The following is a 12944-nucleotide window of genomic DNA, read 5'->3' as shown; positions in this document are numbered from 1 at the left end:
AATCGCTGAAGAGTGCAGACCTCCATTCAAGCCTCCATTGCAATCTTTCTCTTCACCATGATAGCCTCTGAGGGAACTGCCATTGGGTAAATTTAACAGTTTCCACCTATTCCCAGGGTCATAGTCATAGTGTGGTGAAGCATAATGTACAATGGCTGGAGCCCTCTGGTCTTTATTACAGGTACATTAACAGCTCACTGTTACATGGATTTGATCATGGAACCAGCGGTATCATCAATCAATTGTTCTTGGAGTCAAGTTTCAACATGACAATGTTGCTTGTGCTACTGTGAGCATGTTATCACGGCTGTAAGTGTCTCTGGACTTGTCTTCCATCTAACATATCTGGGATATAATTGATTGACAATTGCAAAGGAGGCCGACAGCAGCAAATTTAGATTATTTGCATGCCCAAGTGATCAGCATGGCAAAGTATTCCTCAGACCATCATTAATAACATGTAGGAGCATGTATTTCTGTGCATTGCACTCATACTTGATGCTGAATCAATTGAGATGTTTTAGAATGTAGTTTCTAATTTTTTTCATAGATCCTGTAGTCTATTTTCTATCGATCTTGTGATTTTCATAATTCCATTAATTTTTCTTCTTGGTTTTATAATTTCTATGTTAAGGAGTGGATGTTAGACTTAATAGGGCAGATGTATCAGTGCAATTTCACCAGTTCCTTGGTATAATTGCATTTAAAAGAAATGGCATTAAACACTTTTTGCCAATGATAATTTATACTGCCCTTTATTTTTAATATTTTACACTATTGTATGCCATATGGGAACACAAGTATGAATTGAATTTTGCCATCACTATATAATATGGGAAAACAATTAAAAAAACTAAGATACTTAAAATTTAAAATAATTGCAACAATGTACTTAAAGGAAAACTCTCATCTTACCCTAACTACTTGCAAAGTGAAAGACCAATCACCTGCAGTGACACTGGGAAAAGCTGGCCAGCTACCATAGCTGGAGAAAAGACTAGTCCGGCACCACCAGATCTTCATATCTTCTTTCAAATGTAAGATCATTTCAGAGAAAAATTTGCCTGACTGCAATTGGGCCGATTCTTATTCATGCTGCTCATAGGCAGCATCAATCAGGTGACAGGTTCACTTTAAAGAAGCACTCCCAGAAAAAAATGTATTCCATAACACTTTAGTAACATGTAAGTAGTATAATGTACGTGAGCATGTGTTTAACCCCTTGGTGACGGGGCCAAATTTTTAAAATCTGACCAGTGTCTTAAATATGTCCAGTGGTAATTACTCTGGAATGCTTCAACAGATCCTAATGATTTTGAGATTGTTTTTTCGTGACATGTTGTACTTTATGTTAATGGTAACTTTATTTATATATGTTTTGTGATTATTTATAAAAAAAAATCAGAAATTTGACAAAAATGTAATAAAATTTGCAATTTTCAAACTTTGAATGATTATCCCTTTAATCCAGATAGTCATACCACAGAAAAACATGGATAAATAACATTTCCCACATGTCTGCTTTACACCAGCACAATTTGTAAAATGTTATTTTATTTTATTAGCCTTTTAGGAGGTTTAAAAATGTAGCAGTAATTTTTCATTTTTTCAAGGAAATTTACAAACTTATTTTTACAAGGACCTATTCAGGTTTGAAGTGACTTTTGAGGTCCTAGATATTGGAAAACCTCCAAAAGTGATATCATTTTAAAAACAGCATCCCCTGACATATTGAAAACTGCTGTCAGGTATTTTATTAACCCTTAAGGTGATGTTAAGGAATTAATGCAAAGAGGCATTACAGGAATGAAAAATGGTATTTTTACCACCTAAATGTTGCTTACGTTTGCAGGCCGCTGTGGCCGGCAGACTCTAAGGTCGCTATTTTGGAGGTGAATGGGGTTAAAGAGGGAGCCACCACACTGTTAACCATTTATATGATGTAGTCACTATTGACAGCAGCATCTAAGGGGTTAAACAGATATGGATGGTGACAACACTGGCCGTGGCTGATGCAACAAGTTGTCAGCTATAGTGTACAGCTGACAGCTGCTGGATTGTCACCTGTATGGGGATGCTATTCTCATATTTCAGGTCAGTAAAAAGACGTATTGGCTGTCATTAAGGGGGCTAAATATTTACCAGTTGCCATTTCCCCCAATTCCCAGGATTATTACGACCCTCTTCTGAACCATTTGCCTACAATTCAGCGTAGCCTCCTCACATAGCATCTTCTGTGTGGATTATTAGTTGCTTTATCAATGTAAACTTATGAGAAGACAGTATAGTTTTACATTGAAAAAGTGACTTCCGGTCAAAAAATAATAAGCTATTTCTGCCGACTTGGCATAACTGTGTCACATAGTTCAGAAGAGGATCAAAAGGGCACTGGGAAGCGGAGAAGAAGCAATAGGAAAGCACTGAAACACAAGAACATTGCACTACACATATACACTCACTGGCCACTTTATTAGGTACACCATGCTAGTAACGGGTTGGACCCCCTTTTGCCTTCAGAACTGCCTCAATTCTTCGTGGCAGAGATTCAACAAGGTGCTGGAAGCATTCCTCAGAGATTTTGGACCATATTGACATGATGGCATCACACAGTTGGCGCAGATTTGTCGGCTGCACATCCCTGATGCGAATCTCCCGTTCCACCACATCCCAAAGATGCTCTATTGGATTGAGATCTGGTGACTGAGGAGGCCATTTGAGTACAGTGAACTCATTGTCATGTTCAAGAAACCAATCTGAGATGATTCGAGCTTTATGACATGGCGCATTATCCTGCTGAAAGTAGCCATCAGATGTTGGGTACATTGTGGTCATAAAGGGATGGACATGGTCAGCAACAATACTCAGGTAGGCTGTGGCGTTGCAACGATGCTCAATTGGTACCAAGGGGCCTAAAGAGTGCCAAGAAAAAATTCCCCACACCATGACACCACCACCACCAGCCTGAACCGTTGATACAAGGCAGGATGGATCCATGCTTTCATGTTGTTTACGCCAAATTCTGACCCTACCATCCGAATGTCGCAGCAGAAATCGAGACTCATCAGACCAGGCAACGTTTTTCCAATCTTCTACTGTCCAATTTCGATGAGCTTGTGCAAATTGTAGCCTCAGTTTCCTGTTCTTAGCTGAGAGGAGTGGTACCCGGTGTGGTCTTCTGCTGCTGTAGCCCATCTGCCTCAAAGTTCGATGCACTGTGCGTTCAGAGATGCTCTTCTGCCTACCTTGGTTGTAACGGGTGGCAATTTGAGTCACTGTTGCCTTTCTATCAGCTCGAACCAGTCTGCCCATTCTCCTCTGACCTCTGGCATCAACAAGGCATTTCCGGCCACAGAACTGCCGCTCACTGGATTTTTTTTCTTTTTCGGACCATTCTCTGTAAACCCTAGAGATGGTTGTGCGTGAAAATCCCAGTAGATCAGCAGTTTCTGAAATACTCAGACCAGCCCTTCTGGCACCAACAATCATGCCACGTTCAAAGGCACTCAAATCACCTTTCTTCCCCATACTGATGCTCGGTTTGAACTGCAGGAGATTGTCTTGACCATGTCTACATGCCTAAATGCACTGAGTTGCCGCCATGTGATTGGCTGATTAGAAATTAAGTCTTAACACACAGTTGGACAGGTGTACCTAATAAAGTGGCCAGTGAGTGTATATCCAAAGGGATTATGGAGAAACATTTATTCCAGAACTATTTCTTGAACGGTGTGCTCACTTGTAATTTACAGAGTATAAAAAGCTGATTAAGATCAATATAAAATCTTGATAATATTGTTGTAAATGCTAAAGAATTAAATGTCCGGCAGCTGTTTCATAACTTTCCATCCAGCTTTTTTACAATACAAAAATAAATGAAGAATTGTTCGCTTCTAGAGATTTTTTTTTACTTTACTAAGTTTGATCAAACTACTTGATAAGGTAATGTAGCATGTAAAACCCAAATCAGTGTAGCATTACTATCTAAACAATTACCCGGGTAATTGGGTATTGATTATCAAGGCTGCAGTTTTTCTTGGTCTCACATGCTTAAAATGGACATGAAATGTGACACATGACAATTACTGGAGAGCTTGTGATGTTGTGACAACTGTTAGGAACATACCGAAAATTCTTCTTGAAATTTTAGGTTGTTATTGGCACACAGCTCCTCAATGTGCTGCAGAAAAGTTTTCTTGCTCACAGGCCTAGGGAGGAAGTACAGGATTCAATTACACCGAATAACTCTCTGCAAAGACTTACTCAAATGATCAAGTCGTGGTATACTCTATCATAGCTGGTTATTCGGAAAGTACTGTACGCCGCCATGTTATTCTGGACACTTGTTTGTGAGCAGTGATTTTGTTCTCACAAAGCCGAGGTTATTCAGTCGGTTGGAGCTAAAACACACACATGCAAGTTTCACCCTAGAGAGACAAAGCATTTCTCCAGTTACCATGCAATTAGTCATGCTTTTATGATTTATATGCAGGTCATCCTTGTAAATGCATGAAAAAGCACCATACATTAACTTTCATCACACTATTAAATCTGCAGGCTCAGAATCGAAAAAAAAACACATCACAACTTTGCCTAACTTACTTGAGTGATTTCCTATAACTAAGTAACCTGCAACAGAGATTATGTTATAATACGGGCAAACAGATTTGCCGCACATTCAGTCGAATTATTACATTATTTAACCCACTGTGATTAAAAAATACCACAACACACATGTAATCACACAAAACTGCATGCCACACTTATTCTATATTGCTTACTATATAAACATATATTTAGGCTGCACGGATGAAAAATAAAAAGACTGTGCTTAACAGTTCAAGAAAAGTGGACGTGACTTCATGAAAACTCCTGACAATTGTATGTTTAAAGAGGCTGTAGAACTGCACGCTATTTGGTTCTTTTCCCCTATAGATTTCTATAGGGAGCCCTATAAAAATGTGACTGCGTTTTTAAGTGCAGAATTCCAGCAGTTTGGTACTTATTAAAAAAAATAAAACATGCTGAATCAAACGTAAAAAAAAAAGAAGCACAACAGAAATACAGCAAAAAAGGCAATAATCCGATCAGATTGCGTATTTTGGTTCAGACATTTACAAAAGAAAAGAGAGAAAAAAATGGAGCATTTTTACATGTGATGATATGGTCATATAAAAATATGTAGTGGTCTTCAACTGAATGCCACAATTTGGGTAATTAATGTCCTACTAAAGTAAGTACATTTTAGAGGGAGAGCCCGGTTTATAAAAATCATTGTCAAATATACCCTAATAATTCAGAGGTAATACAGTGTCTCCAGCCAAGATAAGCTTCATGGAGAATCTCTCCTTCTGGTAGCACTAAGAGTTTGTGCGCTGCATGATCAGCCCATGGAATTAAATGAGAGCTGATTAATACTCCACTTCCCCTGTGGTGGCACTGCAGGGAAACTGTGCACTCTCTGTTAGATTCACAAGCTATTATAGAAGAATTTCTGAGAGTCCAGCAGAACACGCTGCTAACAACTTTTCAAAAGGGTACACTATTATAAAAAAACAAGAAAAATAATTCTACATTGTAGACAGTTCCTGTCACCCCATTTCTCGACTATCAGCTGCCACCACTGACATCAGGGGCTTATCTACAGCATTCTGTAATGCTGTAGATAAGCCCCCGATGTAATCTGAAGGAGAAGAAAAACGAGTTATATTATACTCACCGGAGGGGGCGCTCCGGGTCCGGTTTTGGTCCGATGTCTTTTTATGTGAATTATATGGTGGTCATGCATCTTTGTCATGACCGGAGTTTATACTAACATGCTAGCTAACATTACACTTTCTAATCTTTCCTCTCTCCCTGCAGGGACACTCTTATAACACAGAGGTAAGTATAGTGCTGTACTAATTAAATCCTTCTCCTTTGCATATACTGTGAATGAATAGTGTTCAGCCTGCAAGTCAATGGTCCTACTAAGATAAGAAATATAACTCATTTTATTTTTTTTTAATTTTTAGATGAGTTGCGTATCCTAAGACGTTTAGGTAGTCATGGCTGTATAGCGCATCACTCAAAAGAATACCTATAACTTCCTAATCCATTGCTTCATTGCACAGAAATCCTTAATTTGACTCATATGTAAACTGTGAGCCCTCGCGGGCAGGGTCCCCTCTCCTTATGTACTTGTGTGTCCCTTGTCTTACACATGTTTACTATACTTGTCTATATTTCCCCTTTTCACATGTAAAGCGACATGGAATAAATGGCGCTATATAAATGCATAATAATAATAATAATAATAATAATATGTAAACTAGACTACAAATGCTCTGGGTGTTGCAAGTGCACTTTAACTTCATGGCTTCTCTTCAATTCTCACCAATCGGCAGCGTTCCTGCTGGCTAGATTGACAGTACAGACAGAGGCTTTTGTGTGACATTATCTACTGATAACAGTCTGTGCCTCCACTGTTAATCAAGTAGACATGTAAGGCACCTGGTGCGGAGAACTGAAAAAAAATATTGTATGTCAAATCTAATATACAGGGTGGGCCATTTATATGGATACACCTACATAAAATGGAAATGGTTGGTGATATCAACTTCCTGTTTGTGGCACATTAGTATATGGGAGGGGGGGAACTTTACAAGATGGGTGGTGACCATGGTGGCCATTTTGAAGCCGACCATTTTGGATCCAACTTTATTTTTTGACCCCCTTATTGAATCTGACCCACTTAGACTAGCAATTGTTCTGCAGTGTTGCTATTAGTGCGACAAGAGTGGGAGAAGAGAGTTCCATTGACAATCCAACACAATGGGCAGCACTTTTAAGTGGTCATAAATGTGTAAATAACTCATGAAAGAATAAAGCTACGTTAAAACCAAGCACACCATTGTTTTTCTTGTGAAATTTTGCAATAAGGTTGATGTGTCCCATGACCCTCTTCCTATTCAAAAAAATAAAGTTGGATCCAAAATGGCCAACTTCAAAATGGCCACCATGGTCACCACCCATCTTGAAAAGTTTCCGCCCTCCCATATACTAATGTGCCACAAACAGGAAGTTGAGATCACCAACCATTCCAATTTTATTTAGGTGTATCCAGATAAATGGCCCACCCTGTACATATTAAATAATAAAGATTTCTCTACAATGAGAAATCTATGACCTATACATCACTACTGCAGTAGCCGGTCCATCCACCAGATCATTAATGTGTGGATGAGGAATGGGAGCCCTGAGAATCATCTTTTATTTGACAGCAAAATGGAGCAACGCTATATGTCCATCACATTGCAATGATGACATTGAACCCGGCTATTCAAAAGAAGATCCACGGATTCTGGGAGGTAACAGGCAGTTCTCATGGCTCCTGTGAAGTGGCCATAGATTGCTTATGTGGCCAGTGGACTTGCTCCTGTGGATCAGTTCTCACCAACAATAATTACTACCACTGGTTACAACCCTAAAACACTGCTGATATGTGCTCATTACAGGAAGTTTGTCATCCCCAAAATACATTTTAAATGAGCTACTCTGTGTAATAGGGGACTTTGCTCCTTCAAAAAAATCATACAAGCACTGTAGTTGTTATTGGTGCAGTGCCTCACAAAATTACATTTAATATTTTTATGTAAATTAAAGGGCTTTGGTGCACGCTATGGTATGGCCAAGAGTTTGTTGCATTGTTACGCCCCTTTATTAGGCATGTTGGGGTTCCTCCCCTTCTGATTGACAAGGCTCTCTTCCCAGAGAAAGTGGCGCCTAACGTCAGCTGGCTTGTGTGCATGTGCACACTGACACTGCCTGTGCCCAGCAACCTGCACACACTATTGGAAGAGAATGTGGTCAATGAAAAGTGGAGAAGCTTCTAGCATTCCAAATGATGGGGCGTAACAGTGCCCTAAAGTCTTGGTGACATCAACAATGCAAGAAAATGCCCTTACTTTGTATATGAATTAAAAAATGATGATTTAGTATGATTTTTATTAGGGCTAAGTCCATTATATTAAGCTATAGCTTGTTTAAAATATATTTTGGAGGTGACAGTTCCCTTTATGTGGATTACAGCAGATGTACTTTCAGTATTTAGACAGTTCTAAACTATTTATGTGCATGCTGTTACATGCTGGTATAATGTTCCTGTTGAACCTCAATCCTCTGCTTTAACCCCTTTCTGACATGTGGCGTAATAGTACGCACATGTTGGACCCCCCCTGTTTGGTGCGGGCTCAGTCACTGAGCCTATACCTTTCCGTGCACATGACAGCTGATCTATACAGCTGACATATGTCTGCAACAGCCGTGGGTGCAATCGTGATCTAACCCATGGCTGTTAACTAGTTAAATGCCTCATGCTTACAGGAAGCGCATCACTAATCCCGCCCATCGGTGACCCTGACACATGATCGCGGGTCACCTATGGGTTGGCATGACAACCAGAGGTCTGCAGCAGATCTCTATGGTTGTCATTGCCAGATTGTTATGAACACCACCTCATGGTCAGCACTCACAGCAAGTGAGTATTTTGGCTACACACAGGCGATCTGATCATCATTTTTAAAAATATTTTAAAAAGTTCAAATCACCCCCCTTTCGCCCCATTCAAAATAAAACTATAAAAAAATTCACAAATATTGTATCGCTGTGTTCAGAATCGCCCGATCTATCAATACAAAAAAAAGAATTAATGCGATTGCTAAACGGCGTAATGAGAAAAAAATTAAAAACACCAGAATTACGCTTTTTTGGCCGCTGCTACATTGCAATAAAAGGCAATAACGTGCGATCAAGAGTTCGTTTCTACACCAAAATGGTATCAATAAAAATGTCAGCTGAGCACACAAAAAATAAGCCCTCACCAGCCCAAGAGCCCGAAAAAAGGAGCCGCTACAGGTCTCGGAAAATGGCGCAATTTTTTTTTTTTAACAAATTTTGGATTTTTTTTCACCACTTAAATAAAAAAAAAAACTATACATGTATTGTGTCTGTGAACTCGTAATGACCTGGAATATCATGATGGCAGGTCAGTTTTAGCATTTAGTGAACCTAGTAAAAAAGCCAAACAAAAAACAACTATGGAATTGCATTCATTTTTGCAATTTCACCGCACTTGGAATTTTTTTCCCGTTTTTCATTTCATGGTATATTAAAACCAATGGTGTCATTCAAAAGTACAACTTGTTCCACAAAAAACAAGCCCTCACATGGCCATATTCATGGAAAAGCAAAAAAACTTTGGCTCTGGGAAGAAGGGGAGCAAAAGCAGAAATTCAAAACTGTAATGCCCCTGGTCGTTAAGGGGTTAAATAATGCTGGTGCTGTTAGAATAGATGGTAATATATTTGAGTATTGCTAGTAAATATAAAGTACACATTGTTAATCATTTTCCAATTTGCCTTATTGTTTTCACATGACATTTACTACATGACCGACATTGTGACTTGCTGTTGGAATCAGATGATTGCTACACACATATCATGAGGGCTCTAAACATCAGCTGCCAACTTTATATTATAAATAAACCTGGTTTCAAGAGGATCATTAGTAAACATTCTAGTAATTTTGAGCACAAGCATGACTTAGCAAGGGGTCAACTGGCTAGATTTGGCTACAATTCTGCTTATAAATATGTACATGCTAAGTCATTGCAGATAAGTATATTATTATTTTAGGTAGGAAATGTATGAACAAAAGTAGACCTCACTCCTATCACACCCAAATTTACCTTAAAGGGAACCTTCCATCTTTGTAAAGTTGCTGTAATGTTGATTAAATCCTTACCTTTCTTTTAGAAATCCTTGTTCCGATTTAGAGAAATCCATCCTCAAATCTCTATGTATATGAGCTCAAAGGCAGCATGACTGGCACTCCACCGCTCTCCTGCCGCAATCTGTTATTCCCCGCCTCCTGCCTGTGACTGACAGGTCACTCTTTCTCCAGTGACCTACTTCCCCACTCGAGATCTAGTGCAAGCACCGTTATTGCTGATCTGCACGGTTTGCAGATTGCACCAGGTACTGACAGTCTTCTTCATGCCCTAAGAAATAATGATGCTTGTGCTAGATCTCAGGTGAAGGAGGAATAACCTGTCACTTACTGACAGGGGGCAGGCAGCGGGTGGGCAATAGTGAAAAGAGGCAGGAGACCTTTAAGTGCATTCTCCAGCCCTGATGCACTTGTGGATCATTTGCATAAAACATTTGATAATGGATTTCTCTAAAACAGAACCACAGACTTCTAAAAGAAAGGTATGAATTTAATCAGCATCACAGTGACTTTACATAGATGAGCTTAGTTTTCCATTTTTGTTATAAAAACTTCATAAGAGGTTCACTTTAAGATTAGAATAATGGACAAATCAGATGGTCACTGCCAAGATTGCAATGACTTTAATTGTGACTCTATGGTTAGCACTTGTTGCTTTGCGGTGTTGGGTTCACATATTGGTGCACAAGTAGGATAACCAAATGCGTCAACAGCATTGTAGAGACACTTGGCACTCGTTTAGGTGTTATTAAAAGAAATTTATTAGACGTAGAAAATCCAGACAAATAAGAAACATTTTGGTCAAATTACTATATTTAACGAAATTCTTTATATTAACCTTCCTTCGAATGACACTATGCTTTCTTACCGCCTAGTTTGTTCTAAAAACTGCCTTCTCCATGTCAGACCATTGCTTTAATTAAGTGAAAAACATGTACTTTTCCCCTATATCTTGTCCACCTTATGGAAAAGCTGGACAGCATCGAGTTAAGCGATTTCATACATTACAAATATGCCTGACCAGTAAGAACATATTGCTGTCTTTGTTTCTTTTCAGATATAATTCGACATCCTACACCCTGCCTAAGTAACCTTTACCTCTGTGCATGTAGACTAACAAATGTGTCTGCAGTAAGAACGCTTATTTCCATGTCAACCATAAAAAATCTAATTTATGGATGCATGTGGCTGAATATTACACTTTGGGTATTTGTGTGTAAGTCTTTTTTTCTATTATTATATGTATATAAAAAAAAGATTTTTATTTTAAACTGTGGATATCCTTTATTTGGTGTACAGTTTCATGTCTGGGGTTTTAGTCTAGAAAAGGTCTTATTTTGCTCATATTACAGTTGAGGCATACACTGAGAAACCATGCATTTCTGTTGCCAAAGCAGATTAATGTCACAGTGTCATATAAAGCAGAAATTGATTTCTTAACGGAGAGTGGGTACATGAACTTAAAAGGGAATTACCTTATACATATTAATATCACAGTAAAATCCGGTGTCTTGGGGAGTTTATTGTATACTTTTCACATGGGCTTAAGACTTGGCCAAATATCTAAGTGCTTATGACATCATAACTTTATTTTACTATGCATAAAAGGGAACAGTGAATGGTACTTGAATAGTACTGAACAGCTAAATTGCATATATTGTTTACATAAGTATCTTGTATTCTACAAAATTCAGCAAAATTTGCTGCTTACAATGAAGCCCTAATCACAGAGGTTTGTACTGCTCATGCAGCTGTGCTAGCTGTAAGGCAAGGTCAGTACTTTCTACATTGTCATACGTAGAATAAATTTAAGCATATATGACTGTAGTTATTCAAATTAGTTATGATATGGACACTATGGACGAAAAATTCAAAACAAGACTAATAGACACATACGTATGTACATGTACACTATACCGGCACCCAGTGTCCAATTGGGGTGCCAAGGGCTCACCAGTAACCAACTCCAGATCCCCACTTTTCAGCTACATGCAAATGTGACATTATTCTCAATTACAAATTTATATAACAATGAGCTGGGTAGATTGTTACATGAATAAGATGTTGTCTTTGTATGTACATAGTAATTCAAGTATATTGTGACAGGTAGTGATCATATTGGAGGGTCGTGGACCACTCTTGTACAGGGGCCACCGGAGGTCTCTCCTATTTTCCTGTGGGGGAGTCCAATCCTGCCAGCACCCCCTACCTACCAAGAATGAGCCTAAATTGTCTACAAGAATACATTAGCTACTGCCCTCACATTCAAGAAAGTCTTCCACGTAAAACACATATGAAAGTAAATGCACCAGAAATATGGCTTAATTTGCACCAATGAAGTCTTTCCACTTATCATATTTATAAGGTGTTTTAGACACTTTTCACACCTTGTACAACCAGGGGATATGTACCTTTGGTGTAAATGGGCATAGTCTACCAAGAAAGTGTCATGTCTTAACATAAACACCATAAGCAAAATATTTGGTTCAAACTTTGGTTCAACCGAAAGCTGGAATAAACTTAAACTATAAGTGTGAGGTATCAGTTGAAGTGAAAGAAGCAGAGTCATCAGCCAGTATATTGGGTGCCTAATATTCTAAGTGGGCAAAATTACGCTTGCCTGCGCTCTGATGATTCAGCGGTGTGAAAAATGGTGCAGAGCAAGTTATTTTATTTTACAAGCCGCAAATCGAATCTCCAAATATTCAAACTAGCATGAAACTGCAAATTTGAGGAAATTTGACTTGAAATCTAACCTCCATGAATCAATTGGCTCATCTCTAATTTGAAACCCATAGTCAGGAATTAAACACCAAGACCTCTGCCTGGACGGCACCACATGTCACAGAATATAAGACAGAAATGCTGAATTATCGCCCCGCATTGCTTGCAGCAAAGGTATAGCACTGCCTGGTATTGGGAGAAGACACAAAGGGAGCAAGTATACAACAGTAGATGTGAAATACATGCCTTGTCACTATATTCTGCAAATTTATCATTTTGTCTTTCGAAAAGGATTGTGGCTTACTTGTTGAAGCTTCAAATACTTTGGAGACATTTTAAAGACTATGGGAGGAATTTCTCGAACACTTTACATGAGTTTTCCTCCTAAAATGTCACAAATTTTCTGTTTTTATATTTCATATTCAGACTGAGTGGGTAAGGATTAGCAGAAGGGA

The 12944-nt window shown here is 38.7% G+C and overlaps 1 protein-coding gene across 1 annotated transcript in view; it reads right to left on the bottom strand.

The window, feature by feature from the left end:
• Positions 1–12944, bottom strand: part of PTPRQ (protein tyrosine phosphatase receptor type Q) — a 794911-nt gene that overhangs the window by 37361 nt on the left and 744606 nt on the right. Inside the window, exon 42 of the mRNA XM_073556964.1 lies at positions 4124–4205. Within this exon, the coding sequence (XP_073413065.1) occupies positions 4124–4205 (82 nt within the window). The remainder of the gene's footprint in view (positions 1–4123; positions 4206–12944) is intronic.

This window comes from Dendrobates tinctorius, unplaced genomic scaffold (assembly GCF_039654945.1).
Source record: "Dendrobates tinctorius isolate UK_male_01 unplaced genomic scaffold, ASM3965494v1 ptg000241l, whole genome shotgun sequence".
NCBI classification, from domain to species: domain Eukaryota; kingdom Metazoa; phylum Chordata; class Amphibia; order Anura; family Dendrobatidae; genus Dendrobates; species Dendrobates tinctorius.
The sequence above is the reverse complement of the archived record's forward strand: the minus strand, read 5'-3'. Positions and strand labels throughout refer to the sequence as shown.